We start from the raw sequence: 21,784 nt of genomic DNA, 5'->3' as shown, positions 1-21,784 counted from the left end.
ATCCAGATCCTTCCCTGTTTGGGAAAGGCATTTTCTTGGTGTTTGAAAATGGGCTGGTTAATCATCAAAACTGGAGTCATTCAGGCAAGAGATACTTCAGAGATGAGACAGCAGGGGAAAAAAAAGAGGCTGCTGTCTGCTAAAGGTGACAGATTTGACAACATTTTGTTTCTTCTGGAAGACAGGTGCTTCATCTCTGTTGACATCAGGGAGTATGGTCATGTAAGACTGTGTAGACTATTTTATTGATACTGAATACTGGCAAAAATTATGGGTTTTTTAATTTTAATTGTGGGGTATTTTTTAACAGTCACATCTTGCAAGACATCTATGGATAAAAAGAAACTGCATAAGCAACTCCTTAACAATTAATCAGAATCCTTTCACCAACAGGGCACAAAATCTTCTCCTCTCATTATACCCAGTCTGGATTTTCCACGCTGACTTGGCTTTCTGCCAGCAAGAGCACTGAGCCAACACCATTTTCTTTCAACCTTTCCTACTAAAATTGCAAACCTTTCCCACTAACACTGCACGACACAAATTTCTGTCGAAGAGCATTTGCTGGCCTGGAGAGGTGATATATGTTGGTGCTTGTGAAATGCTGTGAAGATGCACAACGCTTCAGGAGTGCTGCTTGCTGTGAAGGAGGACCAGCCCAGGTGGGGATGCACACTCAGAGGCTGGGGAGGAGGAAAGGTCTGTGTGGTGGCACAGGAGGCAGGGCTGAGGTGGGATGAGTTGAAGGGAAGAGCTCCAGGGCAGCGTGCTGAGGCGTTTGGGAGAGCAGAGCTGCTCTCAGCCCCCACTGCAGATCTGAATGCATTTGTTACCGTGACGAGGCTAACACTCTCTCTTTTGTGCTAACTTTGGTTCCTTGCAGTGCACATCCTCCCCCTCTCCTTCTCGAGCATCTGCTGAGGTCACATCTTCTCCTCTGCTCCCCCTGCCTCCGCGTTTTGGGGATGAACACTGGTTGATGCTTACCCCGTACAGTGCCCAGCCTCTCCCCCAGCACTGGGACACATGGCACTGCTCTGACCGAGTGGCGCTCACACTGGGGACAAGGACACCCTCAATCCCAGCACAAAAAGAGAGCTAAAGAAGCATCCACACTGTGCATGCTGAGAGGCTTAAGCCATGCCAGGCTTAAGCAAGACCAACTCAGTCCTTCCCTGGGGCTGAGGGTTTTCTCAGGGTCTGCAGCACATCCACAGGGTTTTGCTGCCACTGGACCCTCCTCAGCACCTCCCCAGGGGGAGCAAGACACCGGAGCAAGAACTGCCACACAATTGCTGGGTTACACCCTATTTTGTCTTCCAAATTCAGGATGAAGGGACAGAAATTAATTGAGAGCCAGAAGATACTCCTGCTCAGTAGAACAACTGTTGGTATTTTTCCTCTGCTACAAGTTCTGGTCTGCTGGACATTGGGCCACCAGCCTTTCCCTGCTGCTTCATTTCAGATGCCACATGTAAGACATTAAAATTCCTTCCAGTACCTGCTTTGGCACCCATGCAGCAGGTTTCCTCTGTTGGTGTAGGTACCTCGGTCTCAGTTCAGTGACAACAGTGGAATTTCTGTCCTGCACATCATTGCCTGGCTTGTATTTGTCATGGTCTCTATGTATCACTGACAGACAGGGATGGGGAGCTGGCATACTGGTGAATCCTGCCCTGAGAGCAAAGAGTGCAGGAAGAATCTCTCCAACAGAAAAGTCGTACCAGACTAACTCTAAATTAAATCCTTTGTCCTTCCTAAGACCTAAGTAGCCCTTGCTGAAGTTTTTATTTTTCAACTTAACTCTTCAGGTCTCTTACATATTCTCTACCCAAGGAATATCTACTAGTAAGGTCTGAATATACTCTTGCAATTTCTTTCAAAGCTAACTAACATTAACCTATCCCTTCAGGTCTCCACCTCAATTACAATAACTTTACTCCTACTCCTGGCTTATATATTGCTGGCCTGTGCTCCAGATTGATGCATTCTTTCCAGACGGGGCAAGTTCTGGGATTTGAGAGAGTGGAGATCATCCACTCCATTTGGGAGAGTGGAGACAGACTGGGGGAGAGGAGGAGGAGCAAGAAATGGTCAAACAATTCAGAAAATTTCTCCAGTCTACCAGCCCCAAAATTCCCAAAACAAGGGAATAAAAATGAAGATGAAACAAAATTGGAACCTCGGAATTTAGGGGCTCCAGAGAAGGATCCAGCTGATTTATTTTCTGAGAGAAAATTTCCCTAAAATACAGCAATTTAAATGGAGTGAGACAATGCATGTGAGCTTACTTAGGCTAAAAATACAGCCTAGAAAAAATGAGTACAGCAGTTTTTATGTATTGACTTTCATGTACACATTTTTAAAACAACATATTTCAGTGCAGGCATGCCAGTTGCAAGGGTATGTTTTCAAGCTGAAAAGACTGGACTCTTCATGCTGAGACAGGAATTTTTACTGAAAAATTGACCTAGAAGTGTTTTTTTAACAGAGAGAAAATTTTATAATGGTAAATAATCCAAAGCTGAAGAAAACTATTTTTTTTGAAATATCCATTTTTACTTCCTCTAAACTGATTTTCTCCAACACTCTTATTTTCTATTTCTGCCAATAAATCCCAAAGTCAGGGTTTTACTGTGCTTCAGCCCTTTAGGCTGTGCTGTTCTGACTTCTCAGCACTCCAAGGGCCTTGCAGGAATTAAGTGCCTCTCACAATAGGACATTTCTCACAATAGGAAATTTCTAGGGTGAAGGTTTAATTTAGTTTTGGACTGTGTGACTAAGTGGATGAAAAAGCAAACAAGAACTTCCTCACACCTCTCCATCAGTTCTGCTAATGGGAGCTCTAAGAGTAAATGAGTTGATTTGCTCGGTTATGGGTGGCAAATGAACTGAAGCAATTCTCTGCCCACCACATGTCCAGCCAAAAGCAATTTAGCCAGCTAGGAAATCAGGAAAACTGGGATGTCCTGCTGGTGCAGGGCAGGCATATGCTCTTATCTTCCCCAGGTAGGAAGGCAATGCCATGAAAGTTCAGATCAGTGGGACTCCATGGCACCACACTTGTGTTAGAAGAGCCTTGCAGTGAACATGAGAGTATTTCTGGGTTTTAACAGATGGGTTGGTCATGGCTTTCTGGTGCAGCATATTCAATTTATCATTTGTTGAACACAGAGCAACAGTGAGCTACTTCAGCAACTCAGTATCCCACAGACTTCTCCTTTCCCTTCTGGGGAATCCTTCAGGGATCATTCTCTATGGACTTGTCCAGTGGTGGCCCCCCAAATTCTCCCCCTGGACCACAGCAAAAGCTGCCCAGAGCCTGTATTTTGCTGTCAGCTCTGCAGTCTCATGCACAGGTAAGGAGACATCAGGAAGCATTCTTCCCTAAAAACGGGGAGGGATTGGGGTGGGTATTGCTCTCCCAGTCAGCTGCCCCACAACACCCACCTGACGCAGGTAAACACCTTTTTTTTAACAGAGATGTGTTAGCTGGGTTGATGGGGCCATCCCAGAAGCACATCCAGGCTGGGGTGCCCTGCTGCCCAGAGCACAGGGCAGAGCAGGGATGCAGGATGTGACTCCCAAATTTGTGCAGTCACTTTGGTATGTACCATGCCCAGCCCACCTTGGGAACCAACTTGGACAGCACTTCCTTGGGGATCCCTGTCAGGGGCACACATTCCCTTAGACAGTGGGAACAGGGACAGGAGCACGGTGTGAATTGCCTGCTTTTAGTCCTGCTTTTAGTCTTCTTTGTCAGCCAAATTGTTCTTCTGTCCTGAGAATACCCCGGTGATGCACAGCTTCTGCTGATGAGTGAGGATTAGAAAGACTTTACAGAAGGCTGTTTGATTAAGTGGCTATTATCAACTAAAAACTTGGTGCTTCCCATTAAGTACTCTCAAACGTGTGTCCTCATTTTACTTATTTTGTGCTTGCATTATGCTTCAGAAGAAGCAGCCTGGCCTTTTGGCCTCACCCAGGCTCTTTTGCCAACATTAGTAAGATGTTCTGTCTGGTTCAGTGCTAGTTTAAGGAATGCAATGCCCTGATGGAGCCCTTCCTTAAAGGTGTTTCTCCCAAATCAGCACACCACCCTGTAGTTTGCCATGCAAATTGGCCCAGCCCCTCTGAACTTTCTGCTCCCGACCAGATCGTTCAGCACCTCGAGGCAGCTCTCTCCTTTCAGCAGATCAAAGTCTGCACAACTGACAAAGGACTAAAACAATAACACTCTCACCTTTTCTCTTTGTTTCTATTGCTGTGCCAGTGCAGTTTGATTTGGCCTTTTGCAGCATCTGTGCTCAGGCTGCAGTGATTTCCCATAATAGTCCAATATACTTTTCATGATCCATGTTCAATTTATACCCACACCCCACTTTAATCCTTCTGTCCAGATCAGTTATTTCATACTTTTGTACATCAAATTGCTTTCACCATCTGTTGGCCCAGTTGCCCTACATAAGCCAAACCCTCTGAAGGTATAATTGCAATATTGTTCATTATTTGCTCATTCCCCTTACTCCCAACATACATAATGACAGCAAAATGAAGAAATAATTTTAATCTAATTTAAATTCTCTTCAAGTTTTTTACACTGTGATGATCAAAATAGTAGCTAGGGTCTTCAAAAGAAGAAGCCATCCATCTCAGAAGAGTCTTGATGCCCTTAGATAGCTATGTGTGAAAACAAGTGAATTTTTGTAGGACTGGAGCACCATGTACCAGCATTTAGCTAAGCTGATGGCAAATGCTATCAGCACATCAGCATGCTGTTAAATCATTGCACAGAAGAATTCCAATCTGGTTAAACAGGATCTGATTTTATACTGCCACTTCCATGAAATAAATGTACTAAAAACATTATTTCTTCTTGCCCTATCTATTTTCATCTCTATTTCATTGTGGTGGGGCTGTGCACTGTGTATCGTGCTTGGGCAGTTTTTCAGGCATCTACAGAGAAAATTTATAAGCACCAACCCTCTTCCCCAGGGATAACTATTCCTTGAGCTTTGATTTAATTTTTCCTACAGTCAGGAGGCCACCCACAGAGCTCCAGTTCTGCCTGACCTGCTTCATTTCTGCCTCAGCATTAACAGCAAGGGCGCAGAGGGGCATCAGTCTCTGGCAAGATTCATAGGTTAATTCAGGTTTGCATTTACCTTTAGGATTTGCAGTGGGGAGGAAACTGCTGCAGAGCTGAGGGAAGTAACCCCTGCCCAGCATCAGAGGCACTACAATGCAATCCATTCCACCAGCACCCAGCTCCTGCAGGAGTAACTTCAGTGGAGATAAATAAGACATGTAATTTCTTGTCAGGCTGTTGCATTTCCCACCGCTCGTTTCAACAATTACACTCTGTGACTTTTTGTATTAAACAACCGAAAAGAATAGATTTGTGTAACCCAGGAAGAAAAATTGCCTGGAGAAATGAAACATACCCAGACTTAATTTTCTCTCCTGCGTTTTTTGAGGTGTTTGAAATGAATGTGTTTTCAGTACAGCAGTCGGTAACAAGACCTGTGGTTTTGGCACTTCTTTGCCACGCTCACCTCTTCACCAGCCAATTTCAGACAAACCCAGGTGGAATAAAAGGGCCCATCCAAGCCATGGCACAACTTTCTCCTCCTGAAACCAATGGAAACACTGCCACAGTTTACAACAGGGCTTGCCAAAACCCCACCATCATTTCATATGCAATTTTCTCCAAGCCTTATTTTTAAAGCAATTAATAGAAGGAGTGATTGACCTTTAGCGAGCCATATCCCAGGGGAATTTGTAATCAATGCTCCTTCCGAGTGCTTCTTTGCACTTACATCTCTACCAATTAGCAGCTTCTTCTACAGAAAGGTTACACAACACAATTTTATTTCTTATTATTAATTATTTTTCAGACAGGGCCAAGTTTTAAGCAGCTGCCTGGACTTAACAACTTCAATATTGGATTTGCTCTTGTAAGAAACATGTTGCTTTTAAGATCGACCTGGAAAATAGATATTCAAGGAGCAGACATGCTAAAAGAGCTGAAGCACTTCTTTTTGCTCTCAAGACCAGAAGGTTGCACATAAAACACACTCCAGTATTCATGACTACAACTTCAATGCTCTTTTAGACAGTGATGATTCTGAACTCAAGACCAGCCTGTTATAAACAGATAATAGGATCAATCTGAAACTCTCTTTGTTTGTTCAATTGGTGCACCTTTGAAACAAAAATAAGATGTGAAAAAGTAAAATTGAACTTACTTTGAAGACCAAACAGAGAAGATATTAAGACATCAACCTTTCCTCTAGAAGCATCCCTGTTTAATTCCAATTCAGCAAAATGCAACGTGGTATCATGGTCTCACCCCATCAGGACTGGGAGGAGAATCAAAAAAAGGTAAAGCTTGTGGGTTGAGAAAAGAACAGTTTAATAAGTCAAAGAGAATAAAATATACTAATAATACTATCCACAATAATAACAATAATAACAGTAATGAATGTGTTAAAAATGGGGAAGATTGGGAAAGGAGAAAGGTTGGGGAATAAAGGCTTTTGTCCCACATGATGTGCAAGTCATTAAAATTCGTCTCACTGTACCTGGAATATTTCTCTTGTGAGGGACAGAATACAATCCCCTCCAAACAGCTACATCAGCTTTGTTGGCTGTTTTTTTTTCCAGGAACTGAATCTTCCCTAGTATAGTTATTTCTGTTGGATTTGGTGCCTGGCAAATCAGGTCCCTCCCTCATGGCTGGGGCAGGATGGGTCAAGACATCCACAGAGGAGACTGCTGCTTCAAAAATGAAGGACATTGATAAAGCTGAAAAGAGGCTTGAAGAAGTAAGTGCTCAGTGTTGCCACTACTACTGAGTCTCAGGGGAATTTTTAAGGCAACATCTAGGTTATAAACATGAAAATATGGCATTCCAGACTTGCAGCCATCTGAACGTGGCTGACGGTGAATGCTCATTTCCATCATTTCTCACCAGGGTGAGTATTGATTTTCATTTCTCACACTACATCAAGTCACTTGACCAAGCTGCAATCCAATATTTAACGTGTTAGTCAAACTGGCTTGTGGGGGCCTGTGGTCTATCATATGGTGACCTTTATGGTGATTCTCATAGCCTTAATCATGACAGAAACTGCTGATCTAGAGGTATTCACATCATTATTTCTAGCACTGGCAGTAGGACTGTTGAAGAAGTAAGGTATGGGCATTTACTGTTCCCTGTGGATGAGTGTAGTGATTTGTTGCACAGTTTAATGTTGGGGTTTTTTTAAAGGACAAGGACAAAAATTTGGCTGCATAGGAAGCTGAGAGGCAGTAAATGCTCTGGTTTAGGTGAAGGAGTGTTCAGAACAGAGGCATCAAGGCTGAAATTCCTCACATTAACTGCTTGCACAGCTTTTTCCAGCAACCTCATTCCTCTCCAAGAGCACTGAGCAGGGAGTTTGAAACTCAAAATGAGGGATGAGCCAGTGACATTGTGAAATCCTGTAAAAGCTTCACATTTGTTATGCTCAAGATGGAAAACACTTGATACACAGACATTAAAAATGGCCAGGAGAGCCCAGCCCACAGGGAGTTTGCCATATAAGCAGCTGACCTGTAAGCTGGAAGGTCTCTGCTCCCATGAGAGGCCCTGATAGGAGAAACTATTTTTCATTGAGACCGGTCTCAACCCTCAATGTCCTCTCCCTGTGAGAAATAAATGAAAGGGATCAATATTTTTCCATGCTAATTTTGCCATTTGCTAGTCTTCTTTGTAATCTTTGAACTCTTTCCACCTTTGAAACTATCCTTCCCTTCTACAAACATTATCACCTGCCCAAAACATTTTGCAGTTATTACATGAGCTCTATCAACATCCATCCAGAAGAGTAAGAAGCTGTGATTGATGGTGAGCTCCTCCCACTGTGAAGGGTTAACCTGAATATTAGGTGCTACTCAAGCTCCCAGGCTGACCCTCAGTGAAAATTAATAGCTTGTACCTGTTTAATATTCCTTTCCAGTACATTGTCAAATCATTTCATCTGTGCTTAAATGGATCAGTGGTTTTCATCTTCAGTGCTTCCTCATTCCTCTTTTGGGTTTTACAAATTCTTTGTTGTTGTAGGTATTTTTAAAATCATAGGAGAGAAAGTTCTTTTGTTCATTGCTTTTTTTTTTTTTATTTTGTAAGGTTTTCATAAAGTTGGAGGTAAAGGACAGACATCACATTAACAGATCAATGTTGTCTTGCTCCAACTAAAAAAGTGGACCACATCTATGCCTTTTATAAGCTGCATTACACACACGGCAGTGTCATCATTTGCACCTAATCAAAACATGCCAGTTGAGCACAGATTTTCTAAACACATGTATCAGTCTTATTTGTCATGCAAGTCATAAATTTAAACTGATGCATCTGTTACAACCATTGGTGCAGGAGATGGAAAAGATCCATAGGGAGGCTTTCAGCTTTCCATTTAGTGCTAAAGTGGAACAGGACTCTATCAGATGTATTATTATTGTCATTATTATTTAATATCCCACTCTGCCTCCCCCATGCATTAGCCACTTAACAGAAAGCACAAGTGCAGCCCTTGTCCCAGACTGCTTGCCATCCAAGTGACAGACTGGTGTCCAAGGGACAATAAAACATATTTCAAAGAGGATGGCCAGGATCCTCCTGGAACAGCTGCATGGTTGCTCAGGAGAGGGGGGCCAGCTGGCTGGTGGACACAGAAGGATTTGGGGGTTGGTGTTGCTGCTGAAGTGTAAATACGATGGTGCAGCCAGGAGTTTTCAAGAATGGCATGATGGTGAATGAATTCAAGGAGTGATTGTGAGCACTGATGCTTCATTAGCATAGACACCAAAGAGTGACAGAAAGAAAGAAGTATAAAGAATTACATTGCAGATGCTGAATAACAGAGAGATGACAAACTGACCCCACTGCTGCTGTAAATTGGGTTCTCAGGCCTGGGCTCAGATGCTCTACAAGCACTGGGCAGTGTCTGAGCCTTGCATGCCCTCAGGCTTGCATTAACCACACTTCCAAGCTCAAGAACTTTTTTCCTTTCAACAATGCTCCTCACAACTCCAGCTTGGAGTCTCTTCTTGTGCTGTTTCTACAGGACTTACCGGCTTGACTTGGAAAAAAAATTGCTTTTTTCATTACACTTTGCAGGTCACAGAGTTAACAAGTTTCCATGAAAACCTTGTGTACACCAACCTTGGGCAAAGGCAGGGGACCTTCTTTGTGCTTTCAGGTGACCCCTGGAGCCCACTGATGGCCACATTCATCACCCAGATGAGCTTTCTTTCCTCTGGAAAGCATACTTTGAATTTGTTCAGACCTTAATGAGTTATCTACGAACCATCAAATATTTCACATTCCATATGGATCATCCGTGCTTCCTAAATGACACCATCAGCTAGGGTGGCTGCAAGGATCGTAAATAACTCCCTCAGTTTAATGAGTTACAGTCTGAGGAAAGGCTGCTCTACCAGGTAATGAGTCACAGCTTCTCTCTGCTGTAGATCAGCTGAGACACTTGATTTACTGTGAGGGTTACCTGTATTAAAACTAATCAGAGGCTATCGAGGAAACCCAAACAGACCCAACCTACCACAATTTAATCTCCCCACAAATAAAACCGACTCATAAATCAGAGCCAGCATGTAAATGTGTCCCTCTAATGCTTCTATTAGGAAACCTAAACCCACAAAAATCTCAGTAGGATGTGAAAACTGTGGTTATGTCGGTGGTATCAGGCTAATTCAGAGCATAGAAGGAGATGTAAGATCCATTCTGATGCCTAAATAATCAAGATAGAGAAAGCAATTTGACAGATATGTTGAAGTCTCTGTTTTCATTTTGAAATGTTAAATGGATACATTTTTACACTTTTATTGACCTTCCCAGAAAAAACAGAGAGAAAATTATAGATAAAGGTATTAAAATTGTCATTGTAATTTTTACTTACTGAAAGGAGAACTCTAATAGAATGTCTAGTAATCAAAACATACTGCTTTTAATAAAAAACTACATAAAAAGCTGAGTTTCACAGAAATACATGTATTTATTATGGTTGAAGCATCTCTCCTGATCAGCTCTGGTAATGAGCTTTTCTCAAGCAAACAACAGTAATAGCTCATGGAGGGTCTGTTCAGCTTGATTGAGAAAAGGCATGTTGATACAATGGAATGACTGGAGTGACAATCACTCTCTTGAATAATCATTATCATATTGTCTTGTCCAGGTGGTAAAACAATCTCCCATAGAGGAGAGCTGAGACTGAGCCTTTATTCAGAGACAGCAGCACCTCCACAACTTCAGTCCACAACAGACCAGGTGGGCACTGCTGCAGTTTATGTAAGTCAACAAAGCTGAATATTTAAGAAGCCATATCTTTTTATAAAGACCTCGAATCTTATCCTCTCAGCAGATGCACTACTTCAGTTCTCTGTTACAGAAAGGCATTTTTAGTTTTGTATGAAAAGAAATAATCAAGATCCTTCTTGTCAAAAGATTAATGACACATGTCTACATGGAGGAAGTTATGCAAGGAAGTTTTGTTGAGTACACTGGTTGTCTTATGGTGCCACGCTCCATTTTGCTTCAATGTGATGTGCACAGACTATTAATAATAGTAAATTATTGCATTTGGGACAAAAATTCAAGGAAATAATTTATAACAAAATCTGCATTCAAGCCATCTCTCAGCTTTCCCATACTGGTCATAAATCACCGGCGAGACATTTATGATTGATTCTCAGGAGAGTTTTATACTACCAGAGAAAAATAAAAATAATAGTTGCCTTCTGAACAACTGTCCTTCATCCTAATTATGCAGCCAAACATATCCTTCATAATTGACAGTTAAGATGCTTCTCTCAGAAAAGAGAAGGGAGCTAAGGTGCAAAGGTAGATCCTGAATGATAGTTTCAAGTGGTTGTTGTTAGGCAGTGGGAAACAGCTCCCATTCCTGTGGTGTCAGCATGGGTTGTGGTGTCCTTATGGCATCAGATTCCACTGAGCTGTAGGGAATATCCCTGAAAACAGTATCTCAAGATCATTTCTTTCTCTAGATTAGGTCCTGTCTGTAACTTTCCTGGGTAAGCACATATGGTCTCCTCTGGGAAGATGAACAATTTTAGTGACGGAGTGAATCCCATCTCTTGATGTCCCACCATAAGTATAAAAGCCCAGAACTAGCTTCTTGATTTAGAAGGGAAAGACATTTAAATAAGTAGTGAGAGATTATTTACTTTACAATCCTTTTGAACTAGCCATCCCATTCTCTGATGTGAGATAATAATTAGCATCCAAACCTCCACTACTACACCCTCAGCATTAGCAGAATGCCATTCTTGCTTGTAGACAACCCTTCACACCACAAAAATGTAAGAGATAGAAACTGTGTCTTTTTCTCAATGAAAAATCACTGCTGAGGGCTCATCTGCAGGCCACTCTACCCAAACAGCAAACATTCATGTGAGAGCTTTCAGGATATTTCCTGTAACCCAATTATTTTCTTTTTAAAATAGCAATGAAAAGTGGAGCAGGAATGTAACACTGTTAAGAACCTGTCAGGCTTTTCCTCTCCTCATTGCTCCATTTTCTCCATGCTTATTGAACACTCTAGAATTAGCATCAGGCGAGGCTGCATTTGAGAAGCATCAAGATATCAAGCTCACAAATCTCCTTTAATGACACCTTCCTTTCCCACATCCTGATTTTTTTTTTTACAGGAGAATTGTTCTGTTAACCAAAATACGGGCTCTGTTTGCTTCACAGTAAGTAAATGAATGGGACATTTTTTTCCTTGGGGGCCTTGCTTATTTCAAGGTCAAGTAGAGCAACTCTTTGCTGACTTACTGAGGCACTGTCAAATAACTTGCTTTTATTCTTTGACCACCCATCGCATTGCCCTGTTTTCATGCTGGAGGTCAGGCCATGAGCAAGTGAATTCCCCTTATCTTTCATTGACTTAACTAAGTTCCAGTGAGGTCAACAACTCCTCTCTCCCCTGCATTCCTCTGTCCTGCATTTTTGTCATTGCTTCAGAGATATTACACTCCTTCATACCAAACACTGCAAGGATCCTTCCTAAGGGGAAGGTCAGCCTCTAGGACCACGTGGATGAAAAGATGCAGCAAGACTCAGGTGCTCTTTGGATAAAGTTTACCTGCAGATCCTCAGGAATGCTCTGCAAGGTCTTCTGCAGTGACTTCAGTAAAGGCTCCCCTCACAGCTGAGTCTTTATATCAGAGGACCATTGCCTTAAATATCAGTTTGTGTACTCAGACATTACGTTCTGCAAGAGGTTGTTATAAACATTTCAGTTTCACATAGACATGAAATAATTTAGAGATTCTCTTAATTCTAAATGCTTGAACCAATAATGCACAATAGGCCACTAAACCCCCAATAAAGCAAGTTTTTAAAAAAATTCAGTTCCATTCTTGATGCTCCTACTTGCTTCCATTAGTCTGTGTGCAAACCTTTGAGGACCAAATGTTGTCAAGAATGCTGAAACTCAATTACAACAGGCTATTACAGTAGAGTACAAGACAAAAGAAAAACATTTAATTTTGGCCAAAATGCTCACTATAAACTCATATTGCTGCCATTTTTCAAAGGCACATTGTTACTTATCAACATGAACATAAAAGATTACAACTCAACTCAGGGTAATGTGTCCAGTCAAAAAAGATTGTGACTGACCTTATGGCACCCAGAGGCATCAGGATAGCTAAGGTGACAAAAGGGTGTTCTTTTACATCAAGCTCACCCAACTGAAATTACATAAGTAGATAAAGTAACACCCAACAACACTGTTAGCTGCTCCTAAGATGAACTTATTGAATTGAACTGGGGTCACGCATCAGCTGAAGGGGTGAGAGAACTTGGTTCTGGCCTAAAAAAAAAAAAAAAAAAAAAAAAAAAAAAAAAAAAAAAAAAAAAAAAAAAAAGGCTGGTTTATGGGAGCTGCTTTTGCTTAGAGGAGTTGTTCCACAACATTACAGTGCCATCAGTGAAGTTCCTCCCATTTCTGTCTGTACTGTCCTACTTTGTGTTTGCTGATTGCCTTGATTCTTTCATGGATAACATAGGCCACTATTTTAATTATCATGTATAATTATTCAGCTTCCCACTCTCCCATGAACACCTTTAACATCTTTACCTCAGCCTAAGAGATGGAACACCCCTCACAGTGGCTCACTTCATCTGTGACTACAGTGTGTCTTAGAGAGACCTTGGTACTACAGATTCACCACAAAATCACACGGGAAACTCTCTTCCATTGGGAAGAAACGGCTAATCCAGAAAAGCACTAAGCCAGGTTTTTACCAGCTCAGAGATGTTAATAAAATCTATTCTGCAAAGAGATACAACAGTCATTTCAATAAACCCAGGAACTAGTACTGTGAGACAAATACAGTGCTCAACATTATGTCTAGAGAAAAAAAATATGACTGGGCTGAAAGCAGGCAATGTTTGATTGAAAGTGCTCATGCCAAGCTGCAAGATCCACTGACAATGTGGTCATGGACAGTAAACAAAAAACTCCAGGGAATGTCAGCCCATGCACCCATGGCTGGATTTCAAGACGCCACTGAGCATCACTGTGAACAACTTCTTTATTAAGAGGACAGTCTGATTTACAAGTACTGGGTCCATCAAGTCATTATCTAGCAATTGTTCAATGTCTGGGTGGAACTCCACTTGCTTACAAATGTTTATAGATACCTTGGTCCAAAGCATTTCACAAAATTTCATATAAAAGCTCTGCTACATTTCGCTATGAAAATGAAATTACTGAAGGGTGGACATGTAGAAGGAGCAAATTGTGTCCAGCTAACACCAGAAAAGATCCAAAGTAAGGGGTCAAAATGAAATCACAGCGATGAACTTTGGGCTGACCTGCTAATACTAATGCTCAGAGTTGGCCAGGAGTGTCAGTGTGTCACCAGCAGCTGCAACTGTGTGAGAGCTTGGTGTGACTTCCTACACAAAAGATGTCACCATCACTCCTCGTGTTACTCCACCACCTGGAAGACGAATTCTTACAGACTCCAGGGAACATTGCCTTCTGCTGCATCATCAGCCATGGACAGGTCTGGCCAAGAATATTTTCCAGAGTGTGACAGTGACAGGAAAGCAGAGCATTTGTAATAAGGTGTTACTACTCTGAATATCTTAGCTGTTTCACAAATGCACATCAATGTATAAAATACAAATGACATTCCTCTTCTCGACTGACTAAATAGAATTATCTTCTAGAATTGGAGTTTCAAGGTCTCATCCTTACAGGAAAGAAATTAAATATTTTTATTGTATATTGACTTACAGTTTGGAGAAGCATTGCTTTATAAGATGCTGATTAATAGTCAGGAAAGCAGCAGTCTATTGTCCAGTAATTTACTTTTCATTTTCCGATTCTGCAAATTAACTTTCCTACTAAATGAGGCGTTAGGCTGATGTCAATATTTGCAGGTACTCCACAATTATACTGTGTTTGCTAAATGACATTGCTTTAATTCAAAAGTCATTTGGATTTCCATTTAGACCATGATCCTGCTGGGTGCCTAGTTCTGCTGTAAAAGTGTTGCATCCCCTCAGGTCTCATGGACTCAATGGCACTAGAGATTACTCAGCTGCCTTCAGATCCAACTCTCATTTATTTGAGAAACCATAATTAGAGGTTAGGAGCCAGGTTTATGCAATGTGGATTGTAGACAAGACACCCAACTCTTGCTCTTAGAAATCTCCTCTCTTTTTTAACTCTTTTTATAGATAGAGATTTCAAGGTGAACCTTGACCTCTTGTTAAGCTAATGTGTCCTAATTCTCTGCATTTTTTAGCTTCAGTGAGGTGCTCTCCATCCTTTCATCATGTGGAGGAAGGAACAGCTATCTAATCTGCGTGTCTGAAGGAAATGCCTTTTTAATGAGTCCAAGTCTCCAGCAGGACTCAAAATAGCAAGGCAGTAAAGTCAGAAGTGTTTATAGAAAGAAATTGCTTTAAAACTGTTAGTGTCACGGTATCTTGGAAATGACAGCTGTTGATACATCCACAAGCTGCCCCAGTCTCAGTTCTCCCTGCTGCCATACACCCTTGGCTGATGGACACACTTATACACCCATTCTCCACCGGTAGGTGATTAAAAATCCCTTCCTGTCTCCCCCCTCCTGTGCCAGCTGTTCCACGGGGTTTTACACTGGACAATCACCAAACACAATTTCATAGCCATCCCAAGGAAAAGCCTCTTGGCTAAAGCCCTGGGATCTCGTATCTATTTACATTTTGTTCCTTGTATTTTGAACATATCTGAAGTTATTCCTTATTTTCTTATTATGTAAGCATTCCTTCAGACAAATGCACCAAGCAGGACCAGCCAGGGGTGCAGATCTGGTGCCAAGGGGATATGATTTACGTTACATGCAAATCTGTTTTGGCAGCACATGAGCTCTCCTTTCATCCAAATGGCTTAAAGCAAATGAAAACTGGCCCGAACATGGATACACTATCCTGGAAAGAAACCCAAATGGGTGTAGTCTGAGACTGGTATCTGAGACAGCTGTGCTTGATTTTTAACTTCACTGGTGGGATTTTGAACGGAGCAGAATGCAAACCTCTCAGGGACATTATTCTCCCGTACCTCATGCAGCGCTGTGACATCCTCGCAGCCAGGTGAGAGCATCCTCCCCGCCGGAGCAAGGGGCAGAGCAAGAGTCAAGCCGGCAGACTGGGGCAAGCATACCCCGAGGGCGCCTCTCACGATGCTGTTCCTCAGTCACCCTTGCAATTATCTCAGCTTAGCAGCGATTTACAGCCGGGCTGGCACCCAGGGCCACGGGGCAGGAGAGCAGCCCCAACACTGCACAAACACCTGTCTAAAACCATAGCTACGGGGAGGGGTGAGCATGCAGACACTTGGGTGAGTGTCAGACTGCAATAGCTGCTCCTGACCTACAGCACTGGAAAGGAGAGCAATGAAGTGCAGTCACCCTGTGGAGAATATCCAGAGAAGTTTTGGTAGCAAAAGTCATTGCTTTGGTTGCAGGGGCTTTTTTGGAGGTTTGGGTTTTTTGTTGTTGTTGTGGTTGTTTTTTTTTTTTTTAAACATATATTACAGGTCTTCTGTAAGACCATCGTTTTCTCTTAGCACCTATTCTTGGTTTTCCCTGCTATATCCTCAGCAGCAATAGGTACAGTGCTCCAGTGTGGGTGAGGCATACATTAGCTTCCTGGACTGCAAAATATGTCTGGAAGGGCTGGGAATACGATTCCAATGGCAATTGTAGAGATGCCTAATGATACAGCTCAGCTGCTTGTGCTGGCACATTTCACAGGAGTGGTTTCCACCAGCTCTTCTGAAGGGAAATCATCCTCTCCTGATCCTTCTCCTGTTACCCACGCTGCTGATGGTCAAGCTTAGATTTTCAGTTTGCACTTTTGCCCCCTGAGGTGTAAGATACCCGTCAAGTACTTCACTAAGGTCCTCACCCTACACAGCTCTCTCTCAGCTCTTCAGTGCCACACACCCCATATACCACAGACAATGACTCTACACATGAATCAAAAAAGTTATGCCTGCCTAGTAACAAGACACATGATTACACAGCTAATTTGCAGTAATATTAACCATGAACAAGAGATGGGAAAAGTGAACTAAAGCAGGAATTGTTTCAGCATGTTGATGGATTAAGAAAATGCCATTTGCATATTGGGGTTTAATTGTCCAATTACAGCTTCAGGCTATGAAGTCTCATCCTTCTTTTTTATCTCTCTTCAGTCCACTGTTGTTTGTGCTTTTGGGCCTGAAACTTGTACTCATTGTCCTTGGTCTTCAGCAGGAAAAGGATTTGTTTTGTCTACCTACTCTCTGAAGAGAGCTTACTAGCACTTAACATGAGGCTCAGAATTGCACACTTAGAAACTTAGAAAACCATGAAAGCAAAACTTAAGGCATCATTTCTGCTAAGGTTACCCCAGAGGTGAACGTTGACACAAGCCCAGAGGTACTCAGCAAGGAGATGTCCAGAGACAGGATGTAATGAAATAGTCTCAAGAGAGCTGTCTTTTTTAAGATTGGAGTGCCCACCCTTATCTAGGGCAGCACACTGCCTCCCAGCAATGAACGTCGGAGTGTTTATAAAAACCTGACAAGGTATCTGCAAGATGTTTTAGTACACTTTACTGTGGGGAGAAATGCTTGCTTTGGTTGTGGGAACAGCCAAGAACTGTGTTGGCAAAACTGCTGAGCCCTGAGGAGAAGGGAATTTTCTAGCTATAGAGTAATTTTTCATTCTAGGCTAATGATAATCCAAGAACATTAGTATTCCACACATTAGTAGTTAAAGCTGAATCAATTTAGGCCAGAAAAGCTGTTTGGGTGTAGCAATAATTAACTATTAAATCCAACCAGGTCACTTATCCATTCCTGAAGCATTCTACTGAGATCTCTCAGGAATGTGGTCTGCTTAGAGGTGGCAAAAAAACCAAACACAGGTCTACCAATGTACTTCAGTGGAGATGCAAGACCCTCACCGGTTCTTTCATCAGAGCAACCTAGGAGGAATTTTTCTAAAGGAAATAAGTGTGAGTATACAACATAAATAAGAAAAAATCTAGGCATTCTGTCTCTTCTGGACAGAAACCGTACTGAAAATTGTATTCTGCTGCAATAAACCAAGCAACCAGATGTTTCAGATAATTAGTATTAGAGTCAAATTTTTCTAGCAGCTGTTTGCCTTGTGAAAGACAAGCAGTGTATCAGCCTGGACAAACTCTTCCAAAAGGATGTCTAAGACGTGATCAAGACACAAGATGTCATTTGCATATATTATATATACGTATATATTCTCAAGAGCTTTAAAGCATCAACGTGACTATTGCTAACTGCAGTAGCACATGCAGAAGTTTACTTCTGCCTCCAGATATATACTTGGTGAGTAAATGAGTTTTCAGAGTTTTGCTGCCTTTAGCATCTAACCTAGAGCAGGCAAAAGATGACTGAAAAGCTCAGCATGCCCTAAGAATGTGTATTGGTTCTGTTAGATGGGTTTTTTCATTAAATTTTAAGACTTCCTCTAGCATAACTCTGTGTGTTGAAGTATTTTAAGAGACACCACTCTGGTTTCACCTATTTAAAAGTCTGTGAACTTGTCCATCCTGTTTATAACGCACTACAGCATCCACCTGGAGCAAAGCATCTGTCTAGCCACGCTAATTGAATTAGTCTGTGCATTTACCCATCTAGAGATAGAGACTTTGCTAGCTTCCCAACTTCAGGATTTTTATAGAAGAGGCGCCTAAATAAACATTACAGGAAGGAGATGAGCACTTTTGTTGTTTAATGAGATTTCTGGAAAACTTGCCTTTTTGGGGTTTCTTTGGTGGAAGAACCAGTTTTTTCAGGATGGAAAACAAACACCTTAGGAACTGGCAGAAACCTGTACGGATGAGCCAGTTTCTCATGGCCTCATGCAAAATCTTTGGCAGTTGAGGCCTCAGGTAGCTTCTAATGTGAATCTTGTGAGGCGTGCAATGTCTGGAGGTCTGATCTGTATCTCATTAAAATGAATACCACTTATCTATAAGCACCAGACTGTTCTCCTCACTAAATATTTGATAATGATGCCTCAGGCCATTAATATTGGAGACCATGTCTCTGAGGTGGACTGGACTATTGACAACTGTTGATGTGGCCCAGATCTGCTGGAAAAGCTGTGGCAAGACAAAGTTCAGCATGGGAGGGACCTGTTGGCAGCTGATGAGCAAAGGGCAGCCAACTGAGTGTGCCAGGTCTCTCCATTTTCTCCCCAGCAATGGTTTGCAGTTCCACCATGTGCACCAGCTGGTCTACGTAAAGATTCATCAGCCTGGGTGGAAACACTGCTCAGAGATTTTCGGCATCGCGTTTAATAAGGTTACTCATGTAAAAAGAGGCCAAAATAAAAAGCCCCCAAGAGGTGATAATATTTTGGGAGAAGAAACTCAAAAAGATTATGGGCAGGAAAATAGGGATCATTCAAAGTATCAGTTCCCTTGACTTCCTGGTGCTAACTGGTTTATGCCCTGAAAATTAGAACGGTTATAATTTTCATTTTCAAAGGTATCTTCCGAAGTGTTCAGGAGCTTCAAGGCCTCAACTACCTTGGAAAATGAAATTTAGGATGCAAATCATGGGATATTTCTGAAAGCTGTAGCCTGTGTTTCCACAGAGTTTTTTTCCTCTCAAAGGCCATGGGTATCCCAGTACTAAAGGGATCATGGATTTAAAGTTCCACATAACTGGGAGTTCAATAACACAAGAAGTAGAACAGCAGCCCCCAGTGTGGATCCAGAAATGAACAAGAAAAGTGCATGTGAAGAGTGAAATAGATCAGGCTTTGCAATTACGCTGACAAGGAATGCGATCTGTAATAGTAGAAGTGAAGATTAGTGGTTTTTAACAGAAGATATCTCTTGAAATTAGAACTCGAGGTGGGGCTGAGCACAAAGGGCACCACGGAAGGCAGGCGGCACGGACACGAAGCACGGCCAAGGCTGGCACACGTGGCAGCGGCAGTGCGACGCAAGTCACCTCCCGCCGCTCGTTTCTTCTTACGTTTTATTTCTGTGGGGCTCCCGTTTGCCGTCGTAAAGGCGCCCCTAGAACTGAACAGAGCAGGGGACACGCGGCGGCAGGGAGTCACCGGGCGGGCCGACGCGGGGCATCCTGCCCTCAGCCTGCGGGGAGAAGCCGCACCGGAGCATCGCCGCCGCCTCCGCCCGCGGCTGCGGGCCCGGGGGCAGCGGGGTCGGGCCGGGCGCTGAGGCCGCTCCCCCGCCGTGCCCTCAGCCCGGGACGGGGCCGCCCCGCCCGCCGCCGCCGGCCCCGGCCCCAGCCCCAGCCCCGCGCCTTCCCCGCCCCTCGCCGGCGGGGACGCGGATTCGGCCTGCGCGGAGCCGGCGGAGAGAGGGAGCGCGGCCGGGCGAGGGGAGGGGAGAAGCGAGGAGGCGGCGGCGGAGGCGGCGGCGAGCTGGCCATGGCAGCAGCCCGCGGGCGGAGAGGCAGCCGCGGGTTGCCGCTGTGATTGGCACCCCGAGGAGGAGGAGGAGGCGGAGGAGGAAGGCGCGGAGCAGCCGCGGGGCCCGCCATCCCGCGGCGGCGGAGCGGCGGTGCCCGGGAGGATGCCGGGGAAGCGGGGCTCGGCGGGCGGCGGCGGCGGCGGCGAGCTCCCGGGGGCCGGCGCGCCGCGGCAGCGCAGGCGGCGGAGGAAGGTCTCCTGCTTCTCCAGCATCCAGCTCTTCCTGGTGTCCGAGTGCGCCCTGATGCTGGCCCAGGGCACGGTGGGAGCCTACCTGGTGAGTGCGGCCGGCCCGCAGCCCCCCGCGCCGCCGGGGCTGAGCCGCGGGCGGGGTGCGCGGTGGAGCGCGGGGGAAGTTTCCCCGGCGCCGGGGCGGCTCTGCGGGCAGCCCCCCAGCCCGGGGGTGGTCAGGGCAGCCCGGCGTTCGGCGGCTGAAATGACTCAGCAGTGCCGAGGGGTCACCCACCCGCTGGCGCCCAACTTGTGCGGCCGGTCCGCGGGACTCCCGAGCGCCCGGAGCGCGGCCGTGCCCGGGGCGGGCTGCCACCAACGCGGCTCTCCGGCCGGCCGGGCACTCGGCTCCAGCGCCAGCCCTTCCACTTCACACTGAATAGATGCCGGCAGAAGCTACTGGGGCGTTTATTTCGTGCCTCCCGCCTTACCGCTTTTTTCCTCATCCTCTTAAGTGATGCAGCGGTTGCAAAGCGGCCAGCGGCCCCGAAAGTGCCGGTGTTGGGTACAGAACAGTCCAAATAAGACTTTAGCGCTAAATCTGCATAGTGAGGTGTGGTGTCAGAGGCAGAAGTGTAGTAGAAGAGTTGGGAAGATGTCCATACGGCTGTGCTTGTGCCTTGAAGTGTACAGCCTGTGGAAATGTTCTGCTTCCAGCAGATGTAAGTGTATAGTTGATTTAAATTTCTCAAAATAGCTTGCTGGATTTGAGAATTATAGTTTCCATGGAAAAGAAATGTATTCGTAATCTGAGGCTTTTTGAGGCCGTACACATAATATATTCTACAGTAAATGTAAGAACTCTGCATTTGGTACTTGTATTCAGTATTTAGCATTGCTTCTCTCACATGCTCAGACTACTTATGCAAATTTGTACTGAACGTGATCTATAATTTTGCAAGGTATGTGACTAAACCATGGTTAATATTCCCTGTTAATATGAAATGGAAATTAGAATTCATCTCCATATAATAAAACGTAAGTTTAGTTTGAAGCATAGTTGTAATTCCAAAGGAAACTGCATCACATCTGATGAGATAAATTCAGCAGTTCTATACCCTGTATATGTGGATATAACTTAATTTGTAGGAGCCTGACAGGAACATTCCTGTTTTATGTGAGTAACACCTTAGTAAGTAAATATATTGTTTCCGATGAGCTACTTGCAAAATGAGCTGTCAGTGTGAATGAGTGTGGGATAATCCTTCCTCAAAGTAATATCCAAGGAAGAGCCCACGGGTGATGTCACCCAGTGGGCACCGGTGTGCCAGCAGTGTATGGATCTGCTGGAGGACTGTGTATCAGCGTGCTTCACCGGGCTGTTGGAGCGTGGGATCAGCACCATTAGTCCCCGGTGTGGCATTTTCCTCGAGCTCCTTTGCCTTGCTCACTCCTCGCCAGTTTAGCGTTTCTTTCCCCGTGTTCCCCAACTTCCCAAAGCGGCACGCTTTGTACCGGAGCAGCGTTGCTGCTCCTCTGGAGTGTTTCCCGC

The 21,784-nt window shown here is 44.0% G+C and overlaps 1 protein-coding gene across 1 annotated transcript in view; it reads left to right on the top strand.

Annotated features, from left to right (window-relative positions):
* Nucleotides 1-20,086: 20,086 nt before the first annotated feature.
* The window catches only part of SLCO3A1 (solute carrier organic anion transporter family member 3A1), a 129,272-nt gene continuing 127,574 nt past the window's right edge, over nucleotides 20,087-21,784 (top strand). The window contains exon 1 of the mRNA XM_066328287.1: nucleotides 20,087-20,338. Coding sequence (XP_066184384.1) covers nucleotides 20,165-20,338 — 174 coding nt within the window. The 5' untranslated portion in view covers nucleotides 20,087-20,164. The remainder of the gene's footprint in view (nucleotides 20,339-21,784) is intronic.

The sequence above is a fragment of the Sylvia atricapilla genome, chromosome 13, assembly GCF_009819655.1.
Source record: "Sylvia atricapilla isolate bSylAtr1 chromosome 13, bSylAtr1.pri, whole genome shotgun sequence".
Taxonomy (NCBI): domain Eukaryota; kingdom Metazoa; phylum Chordata; class Aves; order Passeriformes; family Sylviidae; genus Sylvia; species Sylvia atricapilla.
The sequence above is the reverse complement of the archived record's forward strand: the minus strand, read 5'-3'. Positions and strand labels throughout refer to the sequence as shown.